At 37.2% G+C, this 19578-nt stretch overlaps 1 protein-coding gene across 4 annotated transcripts in view; it reads right to left on the bottom strand.

The window, feature by feature from the left end:
- Positions 1–301: 301 nt before the first annotated feature.
- Positions 302–19578, bottom strand: part of LOC135218291 (integrin alpha-PS2-like) — a 620750-nt gene continuing 601473 nt past the window's right edge. For 3 of the 4 annotated variants that reach the window (XM_064254504.1, XM_064254506.1, XM_064254503.1), the window contains 12 exons: positions 15823–16007; positions 15344–15486; positions 14812–15014; positions 14440–14671; positions 14064–14230; positions 13775–13950; positions 13335–13426; positions 12448–12852; positions 12214–12333; positions 6450–6536; positions 3523–3663; positions 302–2564 (listed from right to left, as the gene is read on the bottom strand). In XM_064254504.1, coding sequence (XP_064110574.1) covers positions 2412–2564; positions 3523–3663; positions 6450–6536; positions 12214–12333; positions 12448–12852; positions 13335–13426; positions 13775–13950; positions 14064–14230; positions 14440–14671; positions 14812–15014; positions 15344–15486; positions 15823–16007 — 2104 coding nt within the window. In that variant the 3' untranslated portion in view covers positions 302–2411. Of the gene's footprint in view, positions 3218–3522; positions 3664–6449; positions 6537–12213; positions 12334–12447; positions 12853–13334; positions 13427–13774; positions 13951–14063; positions 14231–14439; positions 14672–14811; positions 15015–15343; positions 15487–15822; positions 16008–19578 lie in introns of all 4 variants that reach the window. The other variant, XM_064254505.1, reaches the window with a different exon arrangement.

The following is a 19578-nucleotide window of genomic DNA, read 5'->3' on the forward strand; positions in this document are numbered from 1 at the left end:
TGACCACCACTGACTGGCCTTTTGAAGAGTGAAGACTCAATCGGAGTCACTCGGCTTCTGACGTCTTCCGTTGCATTCATTACAGGAGTCCCTCGTCACGACGTGCTTACGTTGTTTATAATATTTTATATGCTCATTCTATTTGCATTTAGCTTCGGTTTTGGGTTGCCATATCTAAAATTGTCAAACTGATTTGGATTGTTCGTCGCCTGTCTATATAACAGTGCTTGTGTTCAAAGTGGAAAATGGCACTGCACGAAAGTAGATATATTAGGAAAAGGCATTGAAATCAAATGAAGACTACTGTCAGAATTTTATTGTTAACATAAATAAATTACATAAAACATTTTACAAATATACACTTATTTACACACACATAGGGACTATTAGCTAGAGAACAAGAACTAGAATCCAAAAGCACAATAGAAAGCTCCATCTATTTACAGACAATTGACAGTAATATGAATATTCGGACGACTGTTAATGTCTCTCATAAAAGTTGGTTCTATCTGGACTAAAACGTTTCAGGTTAGCTTAAAGGCGCGGGGCTCGTGCCCGAAGCCCTTCTTCTAATGACACCTTCAGTCACACACTCGTTTTGCTCTCTCTACCTAACTGAGAATCCCATCAGCTTGTGCATCAACAAAACCTTTTGGAAGTCCTCATCTTCCACTTTTGCCCACTGACAGCTCCAGCAAGTGAAAAAGTAAAACAGGTTGATCAAGCAGTGCCGCTAACTAGCTTCTTTCGATGCAAACAGACTATCGACGTTAATAGGGATTTTTGTTATACTATGTGACGAAATTTCGCGTAAATAAAAGAAAAAAAAATGTTAGCACCTTCAGTAACCGCAGCTGTGCACGACTGAAAAATGAAAACTTTTCAAGAGAATCCACAGAAGTAAGCTAATGGCTTCTCTTCGGAAAGGGCAGCATATCCATATTAAGAGAAAAAGCATTTTGCTACCAGTATACTGATAATATAAGTCCTGTATCCAATATTATTGAATGCACCCGCTTATCATTTAGTTATTAATCATGCATATGATATAAAACATGGTATCACTAAACACTCAAATTGTCATGGTCGCCTAACTCGCAAATTGAAGGAATAAGAATAGTGTTCGTCAATTCCCGATAAAATGACAACTGTCCACCTTCCGTTCCTGGACAGAATAATTACAATTGAATGAAATTCTTACTTTCAGTGGATTCTCCTTTTTCATCGTCAACAGTACAAAGCATAATGTGCCCCATGAGAAACAATGTCAAACAACGTTCAATGACGCGCATTTTCAGGTCAATTAATTCTTCAAGGATTTTTATCTATGAGATCCAAGTTACAAAAATCAAATATATCTCGTTGCGAGTATTTGATGTCGACACCCTTTGCTGACAAAAACTTATAATCTGGCAACATGGTGCACTGAGTATTTGTCATGTGACCATACAACTGCTGTATGGATCAGTGATTCAACCTAATTCGATTACAACCAAAACAGTAATAATAAACAAAGAAGATCTTAATGTCATTCAATAAAGTTTGTATTTCTAACTACAGTAAAATGAAATGTGGTTGGGAGATTCTGCATCAAACCAAGGTAATATAGATAAAAAAAGTTTCATAAGTTTATACTATGTAAACTCGACACTATTCTACAAAATTAAAGTTGCCGTACGATATAAAATTGTTGCCAAACTTGACTCTGTAAAAAGGAATACACTGAATAATGGGTAACAAAATTTCATAGAGTATTGTGTCATGACTACTATAATTTACAAAAAGATTGCTTCATCTCTAAAGACAATCACACCTCAGTATGGCACTTGACTACGTGATATAAACAAATGAGATCCAAACCTCCAAAACACTGTTTCAAAATTCGCGTTACCTTATTCCAAATTTATATAAAAAATTAGCACTGGTGCGAACGAAGGCGATTTTCCTGTCTTAATCCTGTAAGTGTTAGGGAGTTCATACAAATTTCCATACACGCACACACTAAGTCTCTCATACAATGACAAGTTATCAAGACTGCCTTGTAGAGAAAGACTCTGACAGTCTTTACTTACGTCAAGTTTGCAAATTTCTGGGGAGGTTTTCAAATGAATCATTTTAGTTCACTGCAGAAATCCGATAGCTATTCAGACTTGATTCAGTTTCATTATAGTAGACAAGTGACAATTTCATCTATTGAGAAAACCTTCACCTGGGGTCAAATTATGAAGTCAGTGCTTCTGGAATGAAAAGCTATCTCCCCCAACTGATAAGTAGATAAGAAAGCGTGAGATGACAAGCTTCCCTCATCCAGAAATGCAGCAAATATCACTTGGTTCTTCCGGAACCTACTCCACTGACGTCCTTCCGAGTCTCTTCCTTCTTCAAAAGATCAGAACACACAAACCTGATAATCATAAGGCCTCGTCTCCGGGATAAAATGGACGGTTGTAAGGGCTGTAGTTGTGGCCGTTGTGGCCGTTATGACCGTTGGGAGGATTCAAAGGTTGAGCATCGTCAGAGCCGCGGCCACTGGGCTCAGGGCGGTTTCTTTTGAAGTAACCACACTGTAGGAAAGGGAGGCAGGACGGCCAAAGGAAGGCCAAACTTAGTAACAAAATAACGAGCAAGCATTAAACCAAGTGAAAAATAATAAAAAATCAAGAACTCTTTCAAAAATAAAAAAAGCGTCATTATTTGAATTAATTTAGGAATATGCTGTAATATGTCGCTGAAGCAAGTAATTAGACATCATGGTCCAAGTTCACGAGGATTTATCTTACCTAATGACTGTGACTTCAATCATATTAATGTTATGTGAAAACCGAGCTTTCTTCATGATCTTATGTTAACTTGTTCCAGATTTTTCAACGACTTAGTGCAAGGAAAATAGGGTAAAATGACTAAAACACATTGGAAATATTAATCTATTAAAAATAGCCGTCATACGTAAAAAAAAAAGTAAAATTGATTTTGAGTTGTCTTCTTTTCATTAATGGAAGGTCACGATATAGTAATAAAAAAAAGCTTTTCTACATAATTCGTTATGATAATTTTGCAAAAATAAAAAAAATGCAAAAAATCAATAAATCAACAGACACACAAAATTCCATGCACGCAGTTGACGTACTTAGAAGTGAGAAATAGAAGGAAAGAGGAAGAAAGGAGGAAGCAATTAAGCTGAGGCACATTTCGGCCGACTTCTTTTGAAGAAACCGAGCTGGAAGGAAGTAGGGAGAGAAATAAATGCTTTCAAAACTGTCATGTAAATTAACAGCATGATTATTATAATAAAAAAAAAAACACTCGTTTACTACCTTCTCTGGCTTGTGAATTTAGATTCTAATTTAAATTTAAACAGACGGGATGCTCGCTGCTAAGTGTCGTTTTTAAGTTTTACCATTCTATTTCTATAGACAGAAAGCGAGACTATTCCACTTTTAACTTTTATGCATATTATCAAATATTATACATAACTAATAATCTCAAAACTATAACTGAAGAAGTCACCAGGCCGGAACTCACCTTCCAAAGGATGAGGATGATGATGAGAAGAATAAGGACACCGGCCATAGTTGCCAAAACAATAACCCACCAAGGTATTGGAGGGGCTTCGTCCAACGACTTTGCGGGAGATACTGGAGTCGTTACATCCAGGGCTCGTATCTGTGAGGGTAGAGAAGGCCGTAAGTCATGTCTCGAATTGATCACGAAATCTGAGGAAACATTTTATGGCCTTAGTTTACTTAAGGCCGTATGAGTTTACTATTTTGAATTGGACAGCGTCCACGAAGACTATCTTTTGTTCTCTTTGCTTGTTTTTCACTCGTAATGGCCACCTTCATTTACCTCCCCGCAACTCCTTGTACTTATTTTACTTTTTTGGCAGTAAATACAAATTATTTTATTATAAATAAAAATGTGTACATTGAAACCATTACAATGCTAGTCCATAAAAATTATGAATAATTACTCACTGCATGTTACTTGTTCTGTTAGATATAAAATCTAAAAATCTTATAACAAAGTAATTCAGCCTCTCTTGAAAAAAGATTTGGATCTAAATGTTCTTTCTGGGGATTAAAATCCTTCAAATAATTAACACTGATCTAAAGCAACAGCCACATGCAACAAGCCAAGCACTTCAGAGAGGCACTGGCTTACGCTTGATGCCCGATCTGCACTGATGTCACTAGAACTACTGACCATAATTATTACCTTTTCTTTTTTTCCCACTTTTCTTCTTCTGTCTATAGTTCATTTATTTTTTTCCTTTTTAAATCGGCATTTTTTCTATTTCTCGTTTTGGGCCACTTTATCTTTGTGTTATTGTACTGAGTGCCATATAGCCTTTTTCATGACTCTGCTCAATCTGGTTTCCCGGTCTTGAGTACTGACTGGTGACTGAGGTCTGACCTTTCCTGATCTTTCTTAGATTCGTTGTACATTTTTCCTGAAAATGCTTCCATTCTTATTCCATGACAGGATTGAGCTTTGTTTCTAGTGAATCTTGATATCAAGGAATCACTGTTTTTAGCTGATGATAACTTGACCTCAAAAGCCCAGGTCCTTTAGTTACTTGATATACATCTGATTTAAATGAGAAAATGGCCTATGCATTATTTACCAGGTAGATTCCCTTCAGGTTAAACTGCCTCGCATGGTGGCAGTAACCCAGGTGCTTTTCCAAATGCCAGGTGCTTGATATTCCTCATTTCTTTCCAGATACCCTAATACAAAAACAATAGAGGGTGGGGCTCCTTAACTGAACACCAGGTCCAGGGACTTCATGACATATGCGAGCTCAATAGCATTGCTATTTTCTGTTTAGATTTAGCAATAAATGACCATCTTGTCCCAATACCTGGGCTGTTTCTAAATTTCACACACCCACCCAAAACCCCTTCTTGTAACCAGTACGCCTTCTTCTTACCCCTCACTGTTTAAATTTTACCCCCTCTCTTTTATGGTTTTTATATTTCCTATAACATAACGTGAGCTTCCTCTTCCCCTCTAAATCTCCAAGAAACTCCCCTCATCCTCCCACCTGACCTGACCTACGCAACTATACCTTCGAAACCGTCCCTTCTTACCCTTTTCACTTACTTCTCGCCATCTCGCGTCTTACACCTTTTCCTTAGCCTTCTGTTTACTCTTACCCCCATACAGTTTTTCTCACTCTTAATCCTCTCTCTCAATCTCTCTCTATCTCTTTAGCCACCTCTGCATGTCCCTTACAGATATAGTTTTGTTTATCACTATCCTTTCCTTAAAAACGTAACTTCACCCCTCCATAGAATATCTTTTAAGCTACTTGCACTCCAAACACCACCAAACACTTTTCTTCTGAAATCCTACAGTTTCCACTGACCTCTCCCCACTCATATCTTTTTTTTCTTCTTTTTCCACACTACACTTTTACTCTTCCCTCCTTGCAAACAACCATAATTATTCCATGAACAGTTGCATTGTTATAATTTTTAAATAATCTAAGCCAAAAAGCCCACTACTAATTAAATCTAAAGTCACACTACCTCTCTCCCCTTCCTTTTACCTAACCGCATTCCTTTACAACCTTTATATCAAATCGATCTCGCATACTCCCGTAAGTACTGTGCCCCTTTTATTCTTGCTTGTCTTCATCTTTATCGTTGTTACCTTAGTTTATCTTTGGTTTGGTTACATTAATACCATATGTTCAACATTTCTATCTATTTATAGGAACTGGAAGTAAACTATTCATTACAATTATTATTACATTATTTTTACGGAATGCCAGAAAATCAAGTTAAACTGGATTAGCCCTTGGGTCTTTACTGAATCTTTTAATTGCAGCAGGAGTTTCAGACCTCTCATCCAGCATGGCATTCAACGCAAGCAAGGCCTACCCATTCTGTTCAGTCAAAATTTTTATTGTCGAACCCCTGGGCATAATCAGGACTGCTTATCGCCCTGAAATTTGGTCCCTAAATTACAATAAAATAGCTCAGTCTCTGACGCACATTAAAACTCCTTACTTGTATCAGAGAAGACGATAATTATGTGTTCCTGGGTGTTCATTTAGAGTAAGATAAGGTAAAAATTCTTTTTCAAGACAGAATATCACCCCTATGAACATTAGTATGTGCTCTAAAAATGATCAGACTCATACAATAAGTAATAGAGCTGAATATTATACGATATTTTTATGTATAACTAACTGAAAGAGTATAAAATTGACATAAACATTATTATGAACTCTTTATCCATAATATGTACAGCATATTGCCAAATGAGCTCCCACTGCTCATTAATATCAATTACTTATAAGACCACAAATAGTGTCAAGTTTTCCCCCACTGATTCCCTTGCACATGTAAATCATGAACCATCTTAATTAATTAAACAAGTGTTTAACACTTGACACTTCTTGTCTGAAATTATAAAACGAGAATGGAGGTGGCATGACTTACTGGGATAATGGATGGATCCACACCATGTGGCAGACGCTTGACCCTGGCAACCATCCTGCTGGTGATGCTGACGTCTTCGATCGGATACTGAAGTCGCCAGGAGAGCAGCACGTTTCACGTCAGGGCACAGCAGCAATTGTGTTCAGTCCGGGATGTAAGTGACAACAGCAACCCGCGAGCGAAGCAATATCACCAGAGAGAACAAGTGATTCAAGTTAGTGTGTTAGACTCCAGATATTGCACGTTGACAGCGACCATAAGGAAGGCTAAACCAATATACTACTATATATGCGACTCGCTCTGTCTCTGTCTTCATTGTCCACGTCTCTAGTGGCTCAATTATCAAATTTAGTTGTGACTTTTAGCTGCACTGATGCCTCTCATTGTAGACAATTGGCACTACAGAGTAAGGTGCGTGAAGCCTCTCTTTACTTGTCTAACCACTTTACGTGAACACTTTCATCATTAATAACTGACTATTAAAACCTTTTTCTGGCTACTTAACTGGCTTCACAGGCAGTACTCAAACAAGAAGTGAGAGAGAGAGAGAGAGGAGAGAGAGAGAGAGAGAGAGAGAGAGAGAGAGAGAGAGAGAGAATACTAATAATAAACTTTTCAATTGCAAATAAAAAGTATACCTGCTGGATTTCTTGGTGCCAGTGACAATGAAAAAATCACCAGAGGTGGACTCAAATGAACCCCAAGTGAATGAAAGAAGGATCTACAAATGTCAACAAATAAATCCATACATACATAAGAGAACAGAGATGCTGCTATATACCACTTGTTCTCTTATGTAAATCAAACAACTGAAATAAAAAAAAACACGAAACTTTCAACATGCTATCCTTCTGGCAATTATAAAACCTATTTCTAAACGCCAGTGGCCGAGGGTACAATCAATCTAATTGTTATTACTACTGCAGACTACAATCCATTCTATATGTAAGTTTACTCCATTTAACAATTCCCAGGATTTCGTATAGGGAAAATCTTGTCTCTGACGTAAGAAACACGAATTTGTTCTTAAATAAGTAATGGACATGACACCATCAATTACTATACAATATTGAATCTTCGCTTACATAAAAGTGGAAAAATGATACAAAAATTTATACTAGAAAAAACAAATTATAATTATTTTCCGAGAATGGTAAAAGCTACATATTAAGAGGGAATATTTATACAAAAATCTACGATCAAAAGCAAGACAGAGGGGTATGATTATGAATGGAATTTTAGTCGTTACATTAGAACTCATTTTGTCTCAAAGTCACATAGTGCTACTAAAACATGTCAATGGCACTGTATTCAGTTTCTACATTATTCCCACATATGACGTGCTCTTATATGTATCCAAGAACTATTCAGTAATATGTCATCACGTACAGTACGTTGCTTTTATGGTAGTGATACAAATGACGACAGAGGTTAAAGACTACTTGTATCATTTTTGCCATTCCTAAATTAATTAAAAAAAACTGTCACTTCTTGTACTGATACTAAGGACATTTTTAAAACGTGCAAGAAAGCGGATGACACATTGTGTCAACACTTAAAATTAGTTTACTAATTATCAATTCGACTCTTAAACTAAATGCTATAAAGTGACTTGGTTCTTCAGAACAGAGCTGGGAATTTAGAAAAGGTGATTATCTTTCAATGACTCATAATTAACCAAGACTTGTAGCAAATGAATCATAATTGCATTTTGTAAGTTGGTTGAGGGCAAAAGTCACGCAAAATCAGGAATTCATAATATTTCTATGTGTCTTCAGTTATAATGATGACGGTCATTATCATTATCAAAATGCTCAACTCTTAGAATGATGTTTTATAAAAGTGCCAGTGGTGTGCCTCCAAATTTTGCACAACAAACATTCCTGTCCTTTTTCTGTAAGAAGTGTAAGCATATAATACCCTTTTGCTAATGATAAACTTGGTGCATTTCAAACAAATGCAGCACTTTGCCTTCAAGCACATGTCTCTCCGTGGCCAGGAAAGCAGCACCAATAGGAAACAGCAGAGGGAGGACAAGAGACACCCTCGGGTTTGCCAACTCCAATTGGCCTCTACAGTCATCTCAGACAGTAGATTTAGCTTTTAAATCATCCTGGTCAGTTTTCATAACAATAGTGTAGTTTTGCAGAAGTTATAATAATGCTATTTACTGATTTGTCTAGTATTAATTTTCGCTTGAATTTATATTCATTTTGTCGTGATGCTTTATTGCACTGCTATGTCATTGAAGGTCTCCTCTTTCAATCAACCTTTTGCCAACCCTCTATACTAGGTATCAAGTTTCAAATCTGATATTATCAAAAGTCTGTGAACGGTATGATACAAAGCTTTGGTATTCGCCCATCTGATCAGGCAGTGAAATTTCAAAGAAAGTTTTTAAAATCTTGTTGAAAGATGAAATAAACTGATCATAAAAGGATATTACAAGTCAATTCTGAATTAATTGTAAAATGCTGCCCCGAACATTCTGTCTGTAGTTCTTATTACAATATCCGAGAATAATGGAAACCCACGATTAAGAAATTTAATATTATAAGTTCATTTTGATATTACTCAGAGACATACTATTTTATGACACACACACAATATGGTAAAAACCGTATTGAAAGGCCTGCTCATAGCAAAGTCATCAGAGGATCTTGTTAGCTTCTAGCAAAGAACGAAGGTAAAGTCAAGATCCTCAAGCAAAGCGACAGTCTGCTTGTTCTCCCTGAGGAACCTGAGAGGTGGTGTGCCTGGTCACACTTTTAAACCTCTTTATATCTTCCTGTATCTACAGTGGTCCAGGATACCGTTAATGTGCACAACTAGAGTTGAAACAGTGTATGCATTGTAATCGGTTGACCACATGATTTGTGTTGTTATATTCTTGATCATTCACTGAAACTGCTCCTTGGATTGCCTTTGAAATGTCAGTCTTTCACGAGTCAAATTCTTGTCAATATCTTAACTCAGACAAGGAGCAGGACACCGATACTGATAAATTACGGTAAAAAATGAAATATATATATACATATATATTATATATATATGCGTATATGTAAATATATATATATATATATATATATATATATATATATATATAAATATATATAAGTACACATATATATAATATATATATATATATATATATATATATATATATATATATATATTATATATATATATATATATATATATATATATATATATTGTGTGTATGTGAATGTGTGTGTCTGTGTGAATGGGAATGTGAATAATACGTACAATGTCATTATGTGATTATTTATGTTGCTAACCTTAGCCTTCATTTGAGACATTAAAATATGCAAGGTTAAAGTCAGTCATTCTTGAGCGAGTGATGGTGGCATTTTAGCATATAAAAGTGATATTCTTTTTCCAGATTTGGTAATTATATAACCCTAACGTGGCATAGTACCTGTGAGAAAGGGAACGCCGATTTCTCAAATCAGATTAGTTAAACTGTAATTAATACAAAATTAGTTCAATTTGAACGAATAAATATTCTAATTACAATTCATACAGGATTATTAGTATAAAGTATAAGGACATCCCAAAAATGAACATAACTTTGAAGTAGATCTACCAAAATCAAACAGAAATGTTGACGAAAAATATTTATTTGTGGGGTCAGTAAGAAAAATGTCATTATGAGAGAGTCAGAAAATGAAAACCATTCATACAAGACTGGGAAAATGCAGGAGTCAAAAGAGAATATACAGTTCAGGATGCCATGTAGCAAAACTATGGCAAGTTGCAGCACTACTCGGAAGTGGAAAATAAGATGAATGTTCAAAAATGACTCCTAGAAGGATGAACACTCGTCATAAACAGACTATTCAATTTGCATAACTATCCAACAGATTTCAACTGAAGATAATCACAAACATAAAGGTCTTCTATGAAGCAAATAAGAAATATCAATAGTACAACATTGAGTGATTAATAAGAGGGCCGAGTAGGTAGGTACTCGTAGAGCATCTCTCTTGCCAAAAGATGACTTCATTCAGTGCTGAACGGGACACACTAACAAGAACATAGGGAAAGAAGAAGTCTTGATGATCTGATCCCTCTAATAACAGATCCTGATTAATAATGTTGGGGCATGTTATGCTAATGTGGTTAATGTGGTACTAATCCACAATAACTATTAATATTGCAACGGTGCACTTACCAGTTCTTCCTGCAAAGATTGAAACATTTGGTCAGAGGCAACAATGGAAGGAATTCAAAGAGCACTTATTCTTAAAGATAAAACTGTGGCACTCCCACTGCTTCATTCAACACCAAGCACTGCACTAACACGCCATTGATAAGTGTGCTAAAAGTAAAAGTAGGTCAAATGGTTTAGCTTACAAAAAATATTTCATAATATATCAGTTCAAATGAAACTGCTGCAAGTGTCCTGAGACTACCTTCTAGCTGTCATTTACACACACACACACACACACACACACACACACACACACACACACACACACATATATATATATATAATATATATATATATATATATATATATATATATATATTAGTCAAAATGCTTATCTTATTCTGCTTATTATATTAGCAATCTGATTATAGTCTGAAAAACTATTGTATAAATACAAAGCCTGAAACATTCAGGCCTAGTCGACTTTCAATACGACACATTTCCCAGCAGTTTACTAAGGACCGGAAGCTGCCCGTCACCACTTTTAATCTGGGGTCCAGTTTTAATTCCGCATCTAATAGACTCTACAGAGAATATCAGTTTCATACTTTTTTTTCATTCTTGTTGCATGAAAAAGTAAAACATCGTTTTCTCTGGGAAATTTCAGTCCTTGCTCGAGCCCCTTTAGGGGAAAGCTGAGGAAAGTAGATTTCCATTTAATCAAACTAAAAACACCCGGTATTAAATAAAGAACATGTTTAATTTTCATTGAATAAATTTCATTACCTTTGTGTGGGTTCTTAGTGTTTGTATTGCATTTTCTTTTTGTTCGATTGTCTTTTAACTCTTGTAAGGCTCCTGTTATGTTCCCAAACTAGTTTCACGTACGATAGATGCATTGACTTACTTCTGTATTTTTCGACTTGTGCTCATCTTTTAATAGTTGGAAAATGACTCATCAGCGAGTGGAAGCATGATGAGCATCGAAAATGATCTGCAGACTATATGCCGTTACATCAAGTATTAAAATTACTAATAAAATTGTTACATTGGTGTGACGGAGGTGAGCTGACAGAAATCCTATTTCAATACTCGATATTTGCTGCCTTGCACTTTGGTTAAACCTTTTTCATTTTCTGTTATTTTTTTGAATATTTTTCATAACTACTTCCGCGTAGAAGCCTCCTCTGGAGTGATTGCTATGTGCATCATAAGTCATATGCAAAAATGACAAAATGAATGCCTTTGCAGTGCTGTTTATGACGTTTTTATGAGAAATGTTGATTCAATGACAAATGCTTACATCTAGAAGCAATACATGCTGGAGTAGCAGACGTCAGCTGCAGGTTCTCACAGCTGCTCTTTATCTACAACGAAATGAAGTTTCCTTGGAAAAGTCACGCTCATGACAAAGAAAATTTGCACATTCAACTTACAACTCTCCATTTTTATTCTTAAAACTTGTACTCTAGTGTCCGACTCAAGATGAAAACAAAAAATTTAGTAGAAAAAATACATCTGAGTATAATTTTGACTTGGAAGAGATATATCAGACAGACTCTAAACCAAAACTGATAAAGCAAGTCTTACATTTTCGAGAGTATCCACCACCAGCCTTGAGCGGACGTAGATGTAGACGACGTCTTCAGCCGTTAGAAGTCCAACTGAGCAGCGGATCTTCGTACACTGTGTTATTCCGCAATTACTGGTCTGTCAAGATAAAAAAACGATGAGAATTTTGTGAGGCTACTTTTATTTCCCAGTGCATGTATTCAGAACTAGTAATGTCCTCGTCCCCCACTTTATGATGCATGAAGTGCCTACCTCCTTGTCCCAGTCACGAGGTTCGTGGGCCTGTCGGCGTTTCCTCACTAATTCATTCTCTGACGAAGAATACCCGTAGTCTGAGGATGAGCTGTAGGTGGTCTTTGAGCTGGAAGACGATGAAGAATATGTCCTGGTCGAAGATGATGATGATGAAGATGAAGAAGAAGAAGAGGAGGAGGAGGAATGGGATCCACCACTGCTACCACTTGAATAGAAAGTCTCAGACGATGATGATGACGATTCGGAGTCGCCAGCAGACCCGGCATCAGACTCCCTGTATTCACCGCCACCGCCAGAGACATAAGTTTCCTCTGTGTACGTTCCCTCCAGGTCAACATTACGAAGAGTTTCTTCCTGTCCCTCGAGTTTCAAAACATCCAAGCCAACCTTCTTCTCAATCAACTGTAAATGACACAGGCAGCAACTTCTAAATTATGACTTGGCGAAACTACTTTGCAAATATAATAATCAAAAGCTATTATTTGGTTAAAAGACAAAACTGACGTCTCAACTGAACTGAAAGTCTATTAAACACGATCAAAAAGAATTTAGGCAGCATCAACGAGTAAGATACTTGATAAAATATTATTTGTAGTACTTGTTTGTATGTATAACTGAAAATCTGAAGTAAATGGAGGTATGTTACCAGTTTGGCGAAGTATGAATTAGCCATTACAAATGACTCAATTTCGCAACCCAATCTTCGTCAATTACATGGAAAAATTTCGTTCCACCGAAAACAAGTATGACAGCCATTACTTTCAAATGTAATTATGTTACGACCCACAAGCTGAAATCCAAACATTCAACAAGTATGCAAACAGCTTATAGCCGTGAAAACATAATAATCTTCTGCGACATAAATAAACCGACAAACGACGAACCTGAAGATTCATTGGGTTGACGTCAGGGACAATCGAGCAATTGACAGGTCCTTCAGTGACAGGCTGCTCAACCAGGTACAGTAGGTAGTTCCCTATGAAAGAAATGAAGCTCAATATGTAGCTACTATGACATAAACTTTGCAGGTCCTTTACAGATTGTGTCAAGTAAAACATCCAAGCCTAGTACGTACTGCATATTAGGATCCAACAAAATGATTGAGTATCATTTTGAACTTGTTTACATTAGTGCGCAATGCATAAAAACAGATAAATTGTACACTAAATAAAAACAAAAGTATCTACGATCTTTAAATAATATATTTATGGTATTTCTAGGCGCATTCAGCGCCAATCTTCATTGTTTGTATATTTTGTAGATAAAATTCAAGCTAACGTAACCCAAAGCTCAAACTACGATTTAAATTCTTTTGAAGACTTACCATTCAGTGATTTTGTTGGCCACAAAATGACAATCTCTGACTCCATCACGTGTGAAGGGCCCTTGTTCGACAATCCGTATCTGTGCGTGAGCTGGGGGCCAAGGTGTTTCTCATGGGTCTTGTAACGAATATCGTACAAAGTGCGATTATACTCGATGTTTTCAGGGACGGAAGTGCTGAAGTGAAAGAAAGAACAGCCCTTTTTGGGGTTTTATCCCACTTTTAACTCTTATCCCAGCCCCTCATATCTCGTCATGCAATTCTCTTAGTATTATGATTTGGTACTTACCCATAGAGAATAAGCTGTGTATCTGCATCGATGAGAACAGATTTGAGAGCTACGTTGTCGTCCCTGGTCCTGCTCTCTTCACTGTTAGTGCTGTTGGCCGTTACTTCAAAGAGGAACTGGTTGCCGACTGGGTCACCCAACTGCTCAAAGGACATTCCGAAATGAACCTGGCAAAAATTTAACCAACTGTTTTAATCTTTCACAGAACTGGAAAATGGCGTCTACCAGGAACATATGGCTGGTGATACACATGCCAGTAGCTGCAGTGTAAACGTGTATTTCATTTTTTAAAAATCTAGTTGTAAGGCATGGATTTATATTCATGAATTAAAGAAGCAGTCTGACAAAGCGTAAACCACTGATCGCAATTTTTTACCCCTTTATGCATTGGTAGAGGATTGCCTATTTCACAGACAATAGTGAAGTTACTACCAACAGCCCTTTGCGAACAAGTGACAGACGTGTTGTCCTTGGGCATGAAGTTGGTGTAGGATAGGCCACGTGGAACAGGGACGTGCACCCTGGCTTCAAAGGCGTCTTCGGCGTCATTGACGACCCTGATGTCAATTTCCAGGAGCTTTTTCCTATCGGATACGTACTTTTCTGGCCTGTTGAAGAAACAACAGTAACGGTCAGATAAAAAAAAATAACGTACATCAAGAACAGACTTCTGCTGGAGGAAAAAGTTTCAAATGGGGCCTAACTTACAGCAGTATAAGATTAACAAAATCATGCTAAGACCACTAACGCTGTGAATGTAAGGATGAGATCCGGTACACAAACATTATCCTCTCCGCAATTCTTCTGAATAGTGATGGAGTCGGACAAGGAGAGCTTCTGACGCTGATTCAGAATAGGAGTCAGAGATCGCGGTGTCCTTATGTAAGACGGCTCTACAAGACGGTATTTTACGCCCGCTGTCATCGGAGTTAGCTTGTCTGTCAGTGTTTTCTGTTGAATAAAATTAAAATATGTAAGTTCTGGATATAATAAAGCAGTGAATACTGCATGGTACTGTAAGGAAAAGAAAGGAACTTTGTTATTTGATGATGCTTATGTAATAGATATAAAAACATTAAAAAGAAATGTCGAGTTACTGAATATATTTGATTTCCACTAAGATATTGGCTAGAGTGCCCTAAAAATAAGCTACTTTAAAGGTTCAAGAGAAGTATCTAAGATTTTATGAATGGTAGTAAGACATGCCTTCTTTACTTATTGCAAAAAAAAAAAAAAAAAAAAACTGGAAAGAGGAATTCCAGAATATCAAATGTACTTACCGTCACGTAGACTTGATGGAACTTGCATGATGTTATGTTCCTCTCCAACTGAACATTTTCTTCGAGTTGCCGATGCTCATTCGATAAAAAGAACAAACGAGGTTCTCTTACTTTTTCATCCAGATGATACTCGACAAACAACTCTGCGAAAATGCAAAAAGAAAGATAGGAATCATAACTGATCTCAGGAAGGTCAACTTTGAAACTGTGTAAACGAAAATGGAACCTAAAAACACAGCACATTGTCGAATCAGATAGTAAGTCCGAGAAAAGCCATCAAAAGAGTTGCGAAACTTTTATAAAAGCAGAAGTGACTAAAAAAATGTCAATAAAAAGGAATCAGCTATAAGAAGTCTGATAAGAGGCCAGATGAATATTCTGATGGACTGCGTCATTACGACTGTTTCGGGAAGTGCAATTAGACACAAAGGAAACGATTTTCTTTTGAGGTTAAACTCGGAAAACGACTCCAAAATTACCTATATCGTCTGGAACACCGATGCCTGTATAGCCAATACAAAATTCAAGGCCAACGCAGGCTACTGATCTCCCCGAAGGCGTTTGGCACCCAGATTGTTCTTCCCCTACGGCTTCGATGTCGATAGTCTTGCCCTCCGAAGTGAAAGAGAGTGAGTGGTTGAACAAGTTGACAACTGGACGGGCCCTGGGGAGAGGAATTGTGTATCCGTCAACAAATAGATTTATAATGGCAACATTCATATTCTTTTACCTGTCAAATACGCATTTCCTAACCTTCCATGAAAGTGACAATTTAACAGAATAAGAAAATCAAAAGTAACTCATTCCATTCGGAATTCTGACTCATGCCAAGTTATACAAACCAGAAGAGAAATGCGAAAATGGAAAACAACTATTTAGCAAACTTACCCATTTAGCTTTTTATTTCTCTTTGCAAAGTGTTTAGCATAAAAAAAGAGAAATATAAAGCATAGTTTCCTACATTTTTAAGAATAATCTGAACAAAAGCCTTTATAGACTACCTGGGAACCCATATTGGTGGCGCGCACACACACACATACACAAGTCAACAAAGGAGGAGTGGGATCTGAGAGCATGCCTACAGCATAAGGGCTATTTAAGGGATGCAATCTCAGAATTTTTGCTGGCAATGTAAGCGTCCTACCCACTACTAGTGTGTACGAATGTGAATATGTAATAAATATATGGGAGGAAAAACAAGACAATGGTCATTCACTTTCATACGTTAACTGCTGAATGAACTCCCAGTGCTGAAAATTTCCTCAGTATGAACCGCTTCAGATACCTGAAAAAGGCAATGATCAGCAACATGCTGAACCTCCAATGAAGCCGCCTTTCACCTGTGGCTTGGATGCACTCCTGCGTTTATTGGATGTTAAGCTCTCCTTTGCAACACAACTTCCAGTCCACCTATTTGGAATTCTAAGTCTTCTTCTCCTAAAACGTAAAGTTATAAATTCTTTTCACCAATTGTAATCCCACTCTCCATTCACTCAACACGAGCCAAATCATACGAACTTTTCACCAGCCTGCCACCCTCCGATCTTTTAGCATGACCGAAACATCTCAAATCCCTTTCCAAAGACTGTCGCCCATATTGTCATTTTCACCACTTCTACGTATCGCCACACTTCTCTCCAGTTAAACAAATCCTATGCTAAAAAAATATCCCTGCCTAAATCCTCAACACTTTTCCGACAATTACATTCAAAATCTATTCTTTTCTTCCATATAGGGGCAATAGCTCAGTAACACTGTTATACATTCCATCCTTGGTTTTGCGCAGACCCTACCACATGCCTTATTTTATCTGTTCTATGTCTCTCCTCTGCCTTCATCCTACCAACATCTATTACATTCACTCCCATATACATTTCTGAAGCATCGTTTCAACTTCCTGATTTTCATTTACCCTCATAACGTATTCTTGCTCACATTTTAATCTATATTTTTTACTCATGCAAGCACTTTCAAAATCTTACTAGCTTCTGCAGTTTCTCTCAATATCTCCAGTCAATCTTCAGCCAGTACTGAATCACCTTCAAACATCACCCATTCCACACTCCACTCATGAACGAGTTTCTTATTTCACAACTTTGAACCTACACCTAATACCTTCATTCTCAATTCTAACCATCTCTCCATCCATAGATACTGAACAGTCTTCTGGGCATAACACAGCTAATTTTATATACCATAAATCTTCAACATTCTTCAAATTGCCACTCCATTAACCATATCATAACCTATTTCTTTGTCCATATATGCCATGTCCAGCTTTTTCTTTTTAATTTCAAACTTCTCGCATAATGTTTCATGACAAACACTTGATACACAAACCCTTATTCTGCCTAACCCAATATTTTTTTTATGTCATCTATTCTAGAGGAAGAGTTAATTCTAAGAATCAATTTCTTTTTCAATCATTTCTTCCATGAAGGCAATATTTTGTAGTGATGGGCTGAAGAAAGCTTTTGGATCATCCTGTGATTCGAGTCTGACGCTAAATATATGCAAGAGTACTGCTCTGATAGACATCTGCTAATCTGTTCTGGTGATTTGATAAGGTGTCCAATTACTTTGGGTAGGCAAATTCCTCTCTTCAATTTTTAACATTAGCATTTGTATGAGATAAAGAACTTTGTTTGCCTGGCTTGGTTTTTGATTTTAAGAAAATGGATTAGATTTTATTCTATATATGTAATATGCTACTGTTAAACTACCTGATCAACCTGAGATCAAGTGATATTGAAATGAAAGTTTCCATTTTCTTTTCCTCTGTCAAAGACTCACTAGTCTATTGAATTTATGTATGCTGTCCTACCTGGTAGATTCTTACAAACAGGGCAGAAGGTGCCTTTGCCTCATACACTTTTGATGTAATAATTTAAAGGACTTCAGTGCACAATTTGTCTTATACTGATGCATCCTAACTGGTTGACGATAAGTAGTGATTCATTTCAGCCCAATCTGCCTTGTGGAGGCTGATTAGAGAGAGCTTCGGTTTGCTTTAAGATCTTGCTTCAGAGGTCTTAATTATTTGTGAAAATAATTTGATTCAGGGTATTTTCTTTTCACAACTGTGTTGTGTCATATGTTATCTTTTCTAAGATATTATGGATTTATGTATATTGATTAAGGTGCTGAACATCTCGTTTCAGTTGTATTACCTTGCAATGGGACATCAATCAACTTTTAGAATGAGGATTTTTGCGATCCTTTCCTCGAGTGCCAGTGAGCTTCCAATGTTTGAAATAGTGATGATTAGGGACTTAGTTGTACCTTGTAGCCATTAAGAGTTTTTGAAGCACTCCCTACAGGTGTTGTGTTGTGGTGCTCAATGTGTGCGCATGCAGAGGAGATCCAGAGGTGGGTGGTGAATAGGCTGGAGAAAGATGGGATAGGGGGGTGGTTGGGAATGGTATGGAATGATCAGGATAGAGGTTGGGTGAGGGGGCAGGATGCTGCTGGGTGTGAGAGCTGGAAAATTCTACGGGATTTAATGTGCTCTTGGTTGAAGAAGAGGATTTACAGTGGAGGTGCTGCTGTTGATGTTCTCGTCGCTCTTCTCTTTCAAGAGAGGAGGAGGAGGAGGAGGAGGAGGAGGCACTTCACTACAAAAGGGAGAGTTTTTGGTGAAGAGAGAGACGCCCTACATCTGTACTTATTCCTAGAAAATGTTGATCATAGATTTGAGCAGGGTAAAAAGTGTTCAATGCTGAGGGTGAACAAAGTGGAAGGTGATCTTTTTGAAGAAAGTGGAAGGTAATCTTTTTATAGTGATTAATAGTGAGGTTATGCTAGCATATGTAGATGGGACAGATACTGGTTTAGGAAGAGGGTCAGAGACCAGAATGGCGTCATGTCTCCAAGGCAGTTCAATAGTTGTATAGGCAGTCTAATGTGTTCAGTCAGAGAAAGAGTACGAGTTGTGGGTGGAAAATTGTGGTGCAACAGAGGGAGGGGGGGCGGGTGGCGGCGTTGTGAATGGAATGCGAAGTGGCTGATGTTCGCAGATAATAGAAATCTTTAATCTTGCAGAAGACTGCAGACTTGTGAAAAAAACATTGTTTGCATAAAGGAAGTTTGAGAGTAGGAGTAAGATTTTGAAGGCAAACGGAAACATGGGATGTTACTGAGTACAGTGGATAACTGGAAACAACTGTTTTTTTAAGGTATTTAGGAGTAAGTACAACACAACAGCTGGTGCTAGGAATGATGAGAGAAGCAGAGTT

The sequence above is a fragment of the Macrobrachium nipponense genome, chromosome 9 (assembly GCF_015104395.2).
Source record: "Macrobrachium nipponense isolate FS-2020 chromosome 9, ASM1510439v2, whole genome shotgun sequence".
Taxonomy (NCBI): Eukaryota; Metazoa; Arthropoda; class Malacostraca; order Decapoda; family Palaemonidae; genus Macrobrachium; species Macrobrachium nipponense.